Below are 14,892 nucleotides of genomic sequence, written 5' to 3'. Positions count from 1 at the left end.
GAATGCCTGGCAGTTTTAAGGGCACTAGATGAAGAACCTGGGAAGATCCAGTATGGATTCTAAATCTAAAATCTATCAGATGTCAGGGTGTTGCCTAGAATTTTATACACCCAATTGATAGAAAGGGGTTTTCTCTCTAGACACATGCCAGATTTCATATATACTGTATATTTTGCACCTTCTCAGAATACAGAATGATAATCGTATGTGCATTGGGCTAGAACTCTGCTGAGACAGGCAGTGTCTGGGATTTCCAGCCAGTGCTATACAGCATAAGACATCAGTTTTTGTTGTAGGGAATTCCCTGGTCTGTAGCACTGGGCTGAAAATATATAAATGAGTTTTTATTTGACCATTCACAGTTTTAATGTATAAAAGTTGGTCTGCTAAAGATAAAAAAGAACCAAATATTGGCTTTGAATTTATGCATACATGTGCATATTCATGTATATGTTTTTTCATGTATGTGTATGTATATGTCTTTAAACATCTGCCTAGGGAGGAGGGAGTCAGAAATAGATAAAAACACATCGCATACACTTATGAAATTCTCAAATAATAAGTAAAAACACATTTGATACAGGACTTGAATACTGAAATGATTGTGTGTGTGTGTGTGTGTGTGTGTGTGTGTGTGTGTGTGTGTGTAGCCCTGGCTATCCTGGAACTCACTCTATAGACCAGGCTGACCTAGAACCCACAGAGATTCACCTGCCTCTGCCTCCCAAGTGCTGGAATTAAAGACATGCACCACCACTGCCTCTCTCTGAAATGACATCTTAAAGTCCTGTCTACATATTGAAATATTTAAAGACGTGAAGGGCCGTCTACTGCCAAAACTTACAATATTTCTACTTCAAATGAAAAACAAGGCTCAACGTGTTGCAATTATTCTCAGAAGCACCTGTCACAGCAACAGTAAGAGAAAGTTCCCAGATGTTAATTTGACTATTTCCCAATGAGACTGTGTAATGAAGGAACAAAGAGGAAGAAGACACCAGCCTGCAGGACAGGCTGAATCTCACAACTGACCACGCTTTGGGTCTAAACTCTTCACAGCACTGAAGTGCGTAGGCAATTAGTCATAGCAGTCGACTTGGAAAAAGCCATGCAGTATCTCCTTAAACCAAATAATGCATTTGAAATACTTGTAATATTTTAAATACTTTAATATTCTGGGTTATTTGAATAATGGCCTCAGATCTCAACAAACTATGTTGGCATAGGTTTAGTCTACAGCCACCCACGTGATCAATACCCCATTCTGTCCCAGGGCTCTCCTGCCAGCCATGTTAAGATCCCTGCTCTCTAGTTTTATTCTGACCGGTAGAATAGCTGAGTGTTTGCGGTTATATTTTTATCTCTCTTTCTCTTCATCAAGTCTGTGTTATCGTTTTTTTACAGTGCGACTCTTCCACTTCCCTATTCGCCCATCTGTTTTAGTCTTCATCATCTGACGTGTAGTATATCCTTTATGTCCACAAAAAGATAGAAAATGGGCTTAGTGATGATGTGAAAGAACAGTGCCCCAAAGTCCCTGTCTAGTTTTCCAGCTGAGCCCTCACTAAAGCTGCACCAGCTACGGTTTCTATGACAAGCAACTACACATGAGTTTATAGTTTTCACTTAACATACTGTTCATTTCAATACATTATGTTGCTGCCAATAATTATGACTGATCTACACCCAACCTGCCCTTCAGCATTTTATGAAACATCTTCAACAGTGACTCATAGCATATACAAAAATTTACATGTGTGTTAACAAGTTTTAAGAAATCCAAGAAGGATGGAATTTTTTTTAAAGTTGTAACTAAATGAAGTGAAGAGGAAGTCTTAAGACATTAATGATCATTTTCTTAAACTAGGATTTGTAGAATCAAATAACCTCATGGGCTGCTGTTGTACATAATGAAAGTATTTATCTGCAGGCTTTCCAAAGAGCTTTGTGTGTTTTTATTACGTGAAGGAGAAGGAAAACACTGTGTTTTCTCTGTCTTTAAGTCTTCAAACAGGCCATGGTCTAAGATTCCACAACACCTTTAGATTTTAAAAGTGCCATCATTATTTCCATGCTATTTTCTACCTAAGGCCTCAAGAAATATGTATCTATTCCCAGCTTCTTTTTTGTTTCTTTGGTTTTCTGAGACAAGGTTTCTCTGTGTAGCCCTGGCTGTCCTGGAACTCACTCTGTAGGCCACGCCGGCCACAAACTCAGAGATGGGCCTTCTTCTGCCTCCTGAGTGCTGGGATTAAAGGAGCAGACCACCCCGACTTGGCTATTCTCAGGCTCTTAAAAAAAGAAGGTTTGGAAAATGTTTTGAAACTTGAATGAAACACATAAATGCCATTATTTACTACACTTCAAGAAAACAACCCATTCGAATATTTTAAATTACTTTAGAGATATTCTCTCCAGGAAAGTTATCAATGAGTCCAGAGAAATCGACAAATGGGAAGCAATTGAGGTACAGGGAAGAACTGTTTCTACACTCAGAAAGGACAAGGCAAGAGGGAGAGCCATGCACTCTGTCCCACATCAAGGAAGTAAAAGTGATTTTGAAGTTGCCTATCTGCAAAACTGAGCTTCAGCCTTAAGTCTGCATATACTTTGAAAATTGTTTCATAGCTTTCTAATTTCTAGTCTTCCTTTTCCCCCCTCTAATTACAAAGTAAAAACATGAAACTGTGATGAAACTGTGGCCATTGGCTGATGAAGACCTCTAGCTCTCTGGTAGATCTTGTGCAAAGAAACCAAGGAAATATATATATATATATCACCTGGCACCACAGGAAGGCCCTTATGCCCCTGCATTCATGGGAAGTGTCCCATCAGACAGGCTTTGCACAGCAGAGGGTGTTGAATTTATTCTGGTAACTGTGTTTATGAAGAGAGTTTGCTAGCAACATTGAGGAATAAGAGAGATAGCATGTACGATGGACAGCCAGCTCCTTAGTGCTCCTTAATTTGAGCTTGGCCTGCCACTCCTTCATGTTCACCAAAGAACATTTCCCAAGGAGATGCCACATTTCAACAGCCCCATTGCACTGTGACCACCTCACCAACACTTTAAGCCGAAAAAACATGATTGTAGGTGCACATATAAAACTCACTGTCTCCCTCATGGAATCATTCAGAACCTCTGAAAAACCAACTTCAAATAGGCAGCATTGACAGTCTTGAAGATTTCAAGACAATCGCAGATAAAAATAGGCAAACAGCAAAGTCTCCGGGGCAACAGAACTTAACACATTTAGATACAGTATGACTTCTGTGGGGTCCCTGTCCACTAAGAGGGCTGCAAAAAAATTGATCTCTGAAGGCTGTGGTAAGGTCACAGAAATTGATAACCCTTACAAGCAAAGCTCATGTGAGTCTGTCTGTGTCTTGCAGATAGTACACTTTGTAAATTAATCCTCCAAAGGCAAATATAGCATAAGTAGCTTGTTATCTCTAAAACACTAAGTTGAAGAATACATGGGATTATATTGACAGAAATTACATTTTCTGTAATGGGGTTTAATATATCTGAAATATCTCCCAAAGGCTGGAGGCTCGCTAACAGTGAAGGGTCTGTTAATGTAAGTACAATGGACATCAAGAACAAATTTATTCACCAAAATGGCTTAGGCTATGTAATCAGAGAGCCTGTAATATTAATCTCTGACACCGATGGAACAGAAAGAAAGACTTATGCCTACAAACTGTCACTCTCGGCTTTCTCTCTTCTCCAACCAGGTTTTGAGGCTTTTCTGGATTTTACTTCAAAGAAGATTTCTCCACTATAAACACTGATCTGAAAATATTAGAACGATTAATTAGATATCCTTAGTTTTAGAGAAGATTGGATTTTAGTGCCCTTCAACTATGACAGTAGGCCTGCCTGGCTGATTATCCTAGCACGGCTTTAGCACAGTCACAAACAGCACGAACTCACACTTTCGTAGAGCCTCGGTGCCATGCTGCTGGACATTCAGTCAGAATAGCATTGGTCAGTACTCAGTGCACAACCTCAGCCAGATCAGGAATTGACACTTTACATGGAAATAGTATTGAGTAGCCCTCAGCTACATCAGGTTGTAAAGACCTTCAGAGAAGAAAACAACTTTCTTCTCCTTCAGTATTTGAGTGTGAAGAGAACTCCAGATGCTATCATCTAATGGATAACCCTGACAAAAACTCATTGAATTGGTTTCTCTGTGAATCTAAAACAGCTATGTAGTAATGGTAGATTTTTCTTCTTTCGTAGAAAATAGTATGATACCAACTCAATTATCCTAAAGAGAAAAAGCCAAAAAAAGAAAAAAAAAGTGATACGATTTCAGGGTCACAGTGAATATTCACCAAAACACGCTCATCCCGTGCATAAAACCTGTTGATTCATAGCAGAGGTGGAGGGCAACACATTCTATTTTCCACATTAGAAAGCATTCTTCCACATCAGTCCAGTTTGTTCCCACCTTTATCATCAAGCCACTAGGGAAGGTAGCAGCAACTGGGTGTGGCTTCTTCATGCAATGCATTAACTGCAGGTTGCCAGAGGGGGGAACAGATTGTCTGTAAACTCTAGCCAAATTACTCACCAATTGTTCACTTGAAGGATGGTAAGTCCTGTGTCTTGTGCCAACTGTTTCTTCTGTTCTTCAGAAGGGTAAGGGTGCTGAAAGAGATTTTAAAAAAAGGTATGTGTACAGCAGGCAATGTTTATAGCATTTGGTCAATAACCTAAGTGTCTAGTGAAGTCTATAATTAAAGGTAAAAATGCTGAGGTGTGTCACTCTTATTAATGGAATACTACATCATCTAATTAATGGCAGTAAAAGACAAGCCAATTACAAAGATTAGTGAAGTGTATAAATGTCTATTTAGGATAGTTGCAGAACCTTGATACTGAGTTTACCCTTTAACAAGTTTATTTGTTGCAAGGCTAGAAAGTTTATCGTGATCTTCTCTGTGTTTTATCCGATTGTTGTAAGGTGAGCTCTCTCTCTCTCTCTCTCTCTCTCTCTCTCTCTCTCTCTCTCTCTCTCTCACACACACACACACACACACACACACACACACACACACACACACTACCCCTCTAATTTAATATACTCTTAACTGAAGTCTCCAGTATTTAAGTGAGACATTCTCCCTCCACGATACCATAGTGCTGGGTTAACATATTGAAACCAAGGTAGGTATAATTTATTTAGGCCTTTCTTGTTTCAACTTTTGAGCAAAGCACCAGCAAGTAAAACTCAGCCAAAACTTGTGTCATCTTCATTGTCAGTTTGACAAGCTTTGGGGTCACTTAGGAGACACACCTCTGCATAGGTGAGGGTGTTTCCAGAGAGGATTAGCTGAGGGAAAACCCCGTCTTGAATGTGGGCCACACCATCTTGTGGGCTACAGTCCTATACTAAATAAAGGAGAAGGAGAAAGTTGCAGTGTCAGCATTTGGCTGCCTCTAATTCTTGTTCCTGGAGATATGAGAGAGTATGGAGTACCAGCCCCAGGCTCCCACTGCTGTGCCTCCCCACTGCCCACCCCCCCCACAACTTCCTTTCCATGATGGACTGTATCCCCTCAAAGCCTGAGCCAAAACAAACCCTTTCCCCATAAACTGCTTTCACCATGCTTTGTTATTGTTGTTATTTTTCATTTTCTGTTGCTCTTTTTGTTTTTGCTCACAGTGATAAGAAAAACAACTAATACAGTTTGTTTCCACATCTAAAGGTCAATATATGCTAGGATTCTGTGTAAAGGCCAATAAAAAGTCAAAGATCATATAAGAGCTACGAAGAACAAGCTCAGCTCTGTTCATCATGAGGAAGAGAATACAAAAAGTATTGATCACATAATTAAATAATGAAATGAATGTGGAATTCTACTGAAATTTGGTTGTGGGAACATTTTCTGTTCAGTTGTCAAGTGTGTCTAAGTTGAAACATAACTACATTTCTAAAGTACAGGAGAGCAGCTGGGGTGTGGTTTCCACCTGTGGAGATATTGGCTGGCTTGAAAGGTTGCTTGCCTCTAAATTCTCCCCAGATAAAGTTGTCCTGACAGTCAGTCCTCTATTCTTAGTCCAATAGGAGTGAGAGAGGCACCCTCAAGACTCAGTTTGACTGTGTGCCATGAAAACTAAATTCTGGTCTATTGGATTACAATTAACATAGCTTTTAATCTCATTGATAATGTCTGGTCAGACGTTTAAGAAATCATTAATGACCACATCAGTGCTTTTACATGTAACTTTAAATATGTCCTAAGTCTATACACGTGGGTAGGCTTATGGCAAGTGAGGCTATAGTGACTTTTCCCATAAGCATTGTCTTTGATTGCCACTTAATCAATAAATACACAATTAGAATGAGGCTTTGCTTTCGTGGAATATAGTGCCTTTCTCTAAAGAGCTTCAGGTATATTTCAGACAGGATGGTAGTTAATCCCATTAGATCCCCCTGAGTAACGTGAATGGAACCACCATCCTCTTGTATTGCAGGTAAGATAGGCAGCCAGGGGAAAGGACAGCCAATAGCAAGAGTTTCTCTTTCTCTCCCAGAGTCTAAGTCTTCAAACCCTCCACACTGCAGAGCCAGCCACCAGCTCTACCTGTTCAGAGCCATAGACTTCTCACCTGGTGCTTGCTCTCATCCAGCCACACTCATTTCTCATCCCTGCTCTTCCAACACACCAAGGTTCTCCCAACTACACTTCTCAGTGTCAAGGTCAGGTACACACACACACACACACACACACACACACACACACAGATACATGCACATACACGCAGACATGTACACACAGACACACACACACACAGACACACACACACACACACACACAGATACATGCACACACAGACACACACACACAGACACAGACACACACACAGACACACACACACACACACACACACACACAGATACATGCACATACACACAGACATGTACACACAGACACACACACACACACACACACACACAGACACACACACACAGACACACAGATACATGCACACACAGACATGTACACACACACACACACACACACACACACACAGATACATGCACACACAGACATGTACACACACACACACACACAGATACATGCACACACACACAGACACACACACACACACACACACACACACACACACACACACACACACACACACACACACACACTCTATCCGACACCACACCATGCATACACATCTCATGTCACATCAATCTTTCCCTCACTCCCTGATAGCTAGCATCGTTCTCTGAAACCCTTTTTCTGAGTCTGTGTTTTCCTTGGTGGGGTGTCTTCTCACCCAAGTACAGTTTGAAATTTAGTGCATCATTGGTCATCATCCTTAAGGTCCAGACAAGTATGTAATGGGAAATTAGCAGCTATAGTTTAAACAAAAAGAATAAATATAACTGAGCTACCTTACCCAGATACTATCTACTCAGATTCAACACCAAAATAAATAATAAAGTGTCTTTCTGAGCCCACAGAATGTGTAGGCATCCACACCTGTATTTTCTTTGCTTCAATCCTAAAAGTGGTGTTGACTCATGTATTCAAACCATAAAGAGCTAGGACCACACACAACATAAAACCAGGTATCAGGACCAGTACAGAACTAAACACTACCCAATACCCTACGTTGAAGACATAATTCCTATTGTATGAAAGCATGAAACACAATTCTCATCAAGTGAATCTCTTTTCTTACAAACACAACACTGAGTTAGAATTTTATATACAGTAGTTCTGTGTCTATACTAGTTGAAAAACTGTATATAATATGAATGACCCTATTAGAGCACGTAAATTATGCTGCACTTACTAATTAAGAGAGTTTGAACATGAACAACTTTTATGACCCCCAATTTTGTGACTGTGAGTCCTAGGATCCATAGAAGTTGAAATCTTCTCCCGCTAGCAGCTCTAAACAGTAGTGCCCAATAAGAATTACAAACTAGGTTTTGAAATGTGCAATTCTCTTTTTTAAAAACATTCTTGCCTTCATTTTTTTTTTTTTTTTTTTGAGACAGGGTTTCTCTGTGTAGCTTTGCACCTTCCTGGAACTCACTCCGTAGCCCAGGCTGGCCTCGAACTCACAGAGATCCACCTGCCTCTGCCTCCTGAGTGCCAGGATTAAAGACATGCAAGACCACCATCTGGCGGCTATCTTGCCTTTGTTTTTTTGTGTGGATGCATGTATATTTCAGTGTGTACCCGTGTGTGTGTGTGTGTGTGTGTGTGTGTGTGTGTGTGTGTGTGTGGTATGTAGATGCATGCCACTACATACATGTAGAGGTCAGAGAACAACTTGAAGAATTGGTTCTCTTTTTCTACCAAGTGGGACCCAGAGACTGAACACATGCTCTCAGGAGCCTTTACCATCTAATCATCCCCAAACACTCAATTTTTAATATGTAGTTGTTGATGCTATTTGAATATAAAGTTATAGACATGGACACATGGGCACTCTGGGCTGTAACATTTTCCGGGTCCTAGGAAAGTTTCTTCCAGTTAGTTTTCAATGGAATTAATAAATATGTCTATCCTTGCTCTTCAGTAGAACCAAGTTACAACATCTTTTGTCTTCTCTTGTTGGCTGTCTTAATGCTAGGGACAGAATTAGAAGGAAAAATTAGTATTTGTGCCATTCATCTTGAGCTACTTTGAAAATTGAAAATTGTCACAGCAATTTCCTTGTCCTGTGTTTTTCAGGAGTATTTTTGCATGCTTGTTTGTGAGCAAGCTTTACATACATTCTTATAAGACAAATGGAATTCACATTTTATTTATGCAAATGGTGTCAGAAAAATTCTCCTTGGATCATTAAAATTACCTGAATCATTACAGCTCCAAAGAGCTGTACTGCAGCCCTCCCTCTGAATTCCACAGCAAATATCAGCTGTTTCTTCACATCATGTAGTTTCTGATTTCATAATTTAAATATCACAAAATGAGAAAGGTCTAGGTTTTTTTCTTCTCCTCTGTCACTTTTCATGTGATCTGATTTTAAGTAATTGGAACAAACTGTGTCTAATTTCATGCAGCATAATTGCTAGGCAGCCCCAAGCTATAGAGACCCAGCACTCTATCTCCATTAAGCAATTTTTCAGCTCTTTGGGATATATTTTTTATGTAGATATGAATAAGCCTGGAAAAAATGAAATATCACAATAATTTGGACATTATTAATAAGAGATATGTATGCCAAGCAGTAGGCATATGTATATATATATATACATATATATGTAATTGAATATAGATATAGATATTGACTAAGTTGAATATTCTAGTGAATGGCACCCAGGACCCTGTACATACTGGGATATCATCAAATTGCTTGTCTATGGTAGAGGAGCCATATGTTTTTCTTTCTTTTCATGGTTCTTGACCTTGATGTCCCACAAACTCTCAATTCCTTTTTTTTTTCATCTATAATTGCCAAAACCTCATGAAAACTATGACTCCATGTAGCTGATACTCAGCCAAGAAAAGTAGGCTTCTAATATAAACCCCAGTAGTTTAAGTATCTCAAATCCTAGGAATCTTGACTGCCTAGGCTGTCTGTGGATAGGATGTGTTATGTCTTTGTAGGAAAATGGCCTGAGCAAAACAACAAGAAGCCAACAAACCAAACGCCCACGTGCCACAGGAAAACTTCTGTACAATCACTCACAGCCCCACTGTGTTCACCAACGGGTGAATGAGGACACTCAACAGGCAAAGGCAGACACCATTCTGCAAGAGCTCAAGGATCCCCAAAAAGTGCCATTTCAGGGAGAAAAGGGGAAATTCATTCCAAACCATTGTGACTAAAGGCGTCTGTTCTGTTTTGGCATTTCCCTGAGCACCTATCCTTTATTGCATCTAAATGACAAGGGTACTGGTTGACGAAAGATCAGTGGGTTCTTGTGAAGGAAAGACTTATTGCACTGGCCTGATATACCAATCAACTTAATCACTCTGGGATATCAAAGTAAATTTGACCACCATCCAACAGACAGTGGGGGAGACCTTGCTTTTGCTGTGTACATTAGCCTTGTGCCATTATCTCTTAAAAGCTTAATTATTTGCAAACAATTGATCAAGATGGGAATTTGAGAAAGGATATGCAAGGGCCACTGGGAGACCTGCAAAGCATTAAGAGAGCAAACGAAATTACCTCTAGATCCTACACTAAGAATTAACGATTGCGAAGGGAGAGCTAGGCGGCGTGGTAACTGCAAGGGTTCTGTCTGCAATGCTTCCCATTTGATCTGCATTAACACCTCAGGACTGAGTGAAAGCCATAAAACAGTGATTATGTATGGGCAAATCTGACCCCCACTGCCTGCATTCAACCTGCACAAATGCATCAGTCTAGTTTCACCGGGGAGAGCAGAGATGCTGGACTCGAAGGGGGCATCGGTCCCTTGTGAAGAATGGAACCCCAGCCATGGGGACCAACTCACAAAATGACCATTATCATTTCCACAATCAGCAGCTGGCTTGCAAACCGTTTGCCACTCCTCATGCACTTCTAGATACACAGAATGAGTTCTAATAATGACCTAGCAGAGAGCAATGGTCTTACAGCTTTATCAAAGTACAAAATGACCCCCGGTGTACATGTCCTGTATAACTGTAATAAAGAATATATGACAAAAAAAACCCCTAAAAATAGCTTGTATTAAGTTTAGTCTGAACTGTCATTTTTATTAGCCACAAGGAATAGAAGATGACAGAAAGAAAATGGCAACTCTCTAAAGAAAATACATCTTAGTGCAATTCTACTTTTATTTATCGAGGTTGGCATGGAAGAACCTCCCATAGTGATGGCAGTAATCTGGTATTTACGAGTTTACAATACCTTGGAAGAGAATTTATTTATTTAAACAATCAAGCAGCCTTTTCAGATGAGCATCAATGGGAAGAGACTCTCCAGTACACACAGATGGAAAATGTCCAGCCTTATATCGTAACGACATCCTGGACCAAATCGGCTCCTTTCATCAAAACGTCCACCCCTGGCTGCAAATGTGGATGCCAAGACAGTGATGAACTTTATCTTATCTGCCCTGGTAACCAAGTTTCAATAACGTCCCCTCCCTCACCTCCTTGCCCACTCAAACAGCACATTGTAATGGCAGCAGAAAATTTGAAAATAATCCTGTCCAGAGCTCTCCGGTGAGATAATTGAAGGCCACACAGCCCCTTCTCAAGCCTCAGATTAGTAATTTCTTGTGACACAGAAGTGCCTCTATACAGAAACTGCAAAACAGCTATAACAAAGCAATAGAGGTAGAAGCAATTTTCAAGCAAAATGTTACACGCTATACTTTAAAAGGTACGGGAATGGGTACTAGAGAGGCCGATCTAACACAAGGAATTATGGCAACTGTCCAATATCAGCCTTATCAAGGCAATGTTCTGTGGCTTGGCTGAATATGTTGGAAGAACCATTTCAGAACTTCTTTTATCCTTTTTCCTCCAGCCTTGTGCCTCCTCCACAGCTAAGTTTAATGCATTAATATAAGTTGACCTTGAGCTAAACTCTGGTATGTGATAGAGAGATACTCCCTTTTAAGAACAGGGAGGAACTACCATATGTCTTTTAACCATTACATCTCTGCACTCTGTTCAAACTTCTCAGTGTTTTCTTTTTGCTGCTAAGGAACTAGGGGATCTAAATTAAAATACACAGCTCTGTGTTTGAGCTCTAATAAGGTAAGCATAAATTTTTGTAACCAAATAGAACTATATCTGGTTAGCCTAAATTTTTTTGCCTATAAAAATTTCTCTCATTTTAAATAAAATTGCAGTCATTCTCCCCTTATGCATTGACTATGAATAGCTTACACTGTGACAATTACATTGATCTAGGATACTTTTTCCCTTTAAAAAAATCCATAATGCTTCCCTATTGTCTTTCAGCTTTATGAATTAGTTTGACTGTTTCAGTGAATGCTTTTTTTGTCTTCTGACTGCACATTATCAAAGAGACACTTTGTGCCTGGCATTTACATTACAAAAGCAGTACCCCGTGCAGCAGAGGAGCCAAGGCTGAATGCATAGCAGTTGAGTCCTGAATCCTCACACAGGCTGCAATCAAAAGGAAAGGAAGCGGTGATGGTGTTGGCTAAGAAGCCAAGAAGTATCTGGAGCGTCATCAGTGACGCTATAAATTTTGACCTGTTTTCTTCATGTTCTGTCAACATCTCAAGTTTGCCGGCTTGTCCCGACTAAACGTGCTGTTTATTGCCTGGCGCTGGCTCCCTCTGAAAGTTAGTTGAGTCACCTTGTAGACAGCCTCTCAAGACATCTTGTCCATCCATCCGGCAGGGCTGTAACAAGTGGCTAGTGGAGGTGTGTGAGTAGGAAAGTCACATAAGAGAATCTGCAGCCTTGATTTTATCACTTGAGAATGACAGACAGTGTTGGGGCAAAGGGAAAGCACTGGGTAATATTTCACCACAATCTTTATTTCTTGCATTAATGTGACCATATTTTTAATACATAGTCAGGAAAACAGCTTCGTTGCCAGTTATGAGGCCAATTTAAATGTGCTGCCTGTTTTGCTTAACTGATCTTTTAATTTCTTCTCACTATGAATTAAATGTAAAATAAAATACTGAAAGGAGACATATATTCTGAGATTGGGATAACATCAGCTCCTGTCCTGTTGTTTTTTCCTATAGTCACTACAGTCTAGCATAATAATGTTTTCAATCCATTCTTCAGTAGGTATGTTGCAGAAAGCACTTTTAAGTGCATACAGAAAAGATAAAACGTAAGACTCTAAATTAGCAATTACTTATATACCTTCCTAAAAGTCTTAACATTAATGAAAAGTGCTAGCATTATTCTGAATGGTTATGATTAATTATCACCCCCTGAATGGTGATTATCCCAGGAGGTAACCATGGAAACAGAAGGAAAGCAAACAGACATTGGAGGAGCTTGGGGGTAGGGTGGACTAGGAAGAGAATGCATGTATCACTTTGGGCTGAATCATTCCAACCAGCACTTCATCCTCTCGAGAGTCACCACGGCCCCCACGAGCAGGAGCTGTGATTAGCTACTCTTCAGGTAGGAATGTGGAAGCTCAGCCAGGACCCAGAACTCGCCTGAGGGCTCCCACCCATCTAGTGCTGGAACACCAGTCTGTCCTGAGTTTCTCCCACTTGGTCACATCCCCAGTGACATTTCCTTCCCATTTCCTTCTATAATCAAAAGGATCATGAAGAAAGCTATTCATTGTGATGTACAGTGAGAAGACGGCCACTGTTTTTTCCCATACCTCTCCAGTATCCCCCATCCTTGTCCCAGGCCTCTCTGGAAGCAAGTATTTGGGCAAGATTGAAGGGTGAGACCTAGCTCACCAGGACTTGGTTCATACTCTGTTTTGAGCATCCAGCTGTAGAGACTTGGTCAACTATAGTAAAGTAGAATTCACAAGTAGTAAGCATAACATGTCCTTGAAGGTGAGGAGGTCCCAGACATTGTTAAACATATTTCATATATGTATTTGCACATGAAGGTACAAAGAGTATACTCATTTTCCAGATAAGGAAACAAGCACAGAAAGGAAAATTCATTCTCAAATTAGCACAGCTCATAAATAGAGACCCTTGGGTTTGAAACTTGTTTGGTAACATCAGGTTGGAAAGACTTGCTTCCACCCTAGTTTTCTTTTATATGATGGATGGGCCGATCCTGTTCTTCCATAATGAGGTAACCCCAGATGTACATGCTGGTGGCTACTCATGTGTGAGGAAACTATTATCATCCCAATATGCATATGTGTCTTTTGTTTCTGCAACTTACTTCTGTTAATGGAACCAAAGGTCAATCTTACTATAAGATTAAACAAAGAAACTCAATGGAAATCACTACATCCATCATTTTATTGGTGCTTGTGGTATCACTTACACATGCAGGAATGATGATAGGTTATATTCGAGAACACTCTTAAGATCCCAGAATCAAATGCCTGCTAATCTATCCAACCACATTCCAACATGTCTTAAATTCTCCACTTTGAAACAGATTGGTGTGTGTGTTTCCAATTACTTTCATTTCTTACATGACTCATAATCAAATGTAAGTTAAATTACATTCAAATTCCCTTCAAATGAATAGACCACTGATAAAAACACATGAATGTTATTCCCATGTGTGATGCAACTAGCCAAGCTCTGTGCCTAATAAGTATTTGGGATATGAATGAATGAGAGTTATTGAGTTAGAAACACCCTGAATCCCTTAACTGGCTTTTTGTTGTGGATTTTTTGTTTGTTTGTTTTGTGGGTTTTTTTGTTTTTTGTTTTTTGTTTTTTTTTGACAGGTTTCACTATGTAGTTCTGGCTGTCCTGGAACTCACTATGTAGACCAGGCTGAGCCTTGAACTAGCAGAGGTCCATCTATCTCTGCCTCCTAAATTCTGGGATTAAATGCATGCATCACTATACTGGGTACATAGCTGGCTTTTGTTAGTAGATTCCTGCAGATAAACATCAAAAAAACCCAGCTGTCCCACTTCAACAAGTATTCATCTTTCTTGCTCAACTTTATTATTACTTCCAAAACTGTAAGTTTTGATCACTTCCTATTTTCATAATCCTTACTCTATGGCTAATACTTACAAGCATAGACTCTAATTTGTTTGTTTAAAAAAAAAGTGGAGTTTGGATTTGACCCCAAAAGTCAGCTCCATAGTTAGATCGTTTCTCCCTTAGTGTCTCAGATCGACTGTTTGTTTATTGCAAACCTGGGAAGTATGCCCTATCTCCAAAGTGATGCAATTCAAGTTCTCAATCACAGCAGTACTCAGAGCAGCACAGGGCAGAAGAAAAGGCAGAGGGAGAGCTTGCCACTAAGCCTCCTCGGAGAGCTGCACTAACAAACTCA

General features: G+C 40.0%; 1 protein-coding gene across 2 annotated transcripts in view; it reads right to left on the bottom strand.

Moving 5' to 3' along the window:
* Meis1 (Meis homeobox 1) overlaps positions 1–14,892 on the bottom strand; it is a 138,434-nt gene that overhangs the window by 20,572 nt on the left and 102,970 nt on the right. For both annotated transcript variants that reach the window (XM_036201359.1, XM_036201360.1), the window contains exon 9: positions 4,584–4,660. In XM_036201359.1, the coding sequence (XP_036057252.1) occupies positions 4,584–4,660 (77 nt within the window). The remainder of the gene's footprint in view (positions 1–4,583; positions 4,661–14,892) is intronic.

Source organism: Onychomys torridus, chromosome 10, assembly GCF_903995425.1.
Source record: "Onychomys torridus chromosome 10, mOncTor1.1, whole genome shotgun sequence".
Classification (NCBI taxonomy): Eukaryota; Metazoa; Chordata; class Mammalia; order Rodentia; family Cricetidae; genus Onychomys; species Onychomys torridus.
The sequence above is the reverse complement of the archived record's forward strand: the minus strand, read 5'-3'. Positions and strand labels throughout refer to the sequence as shown.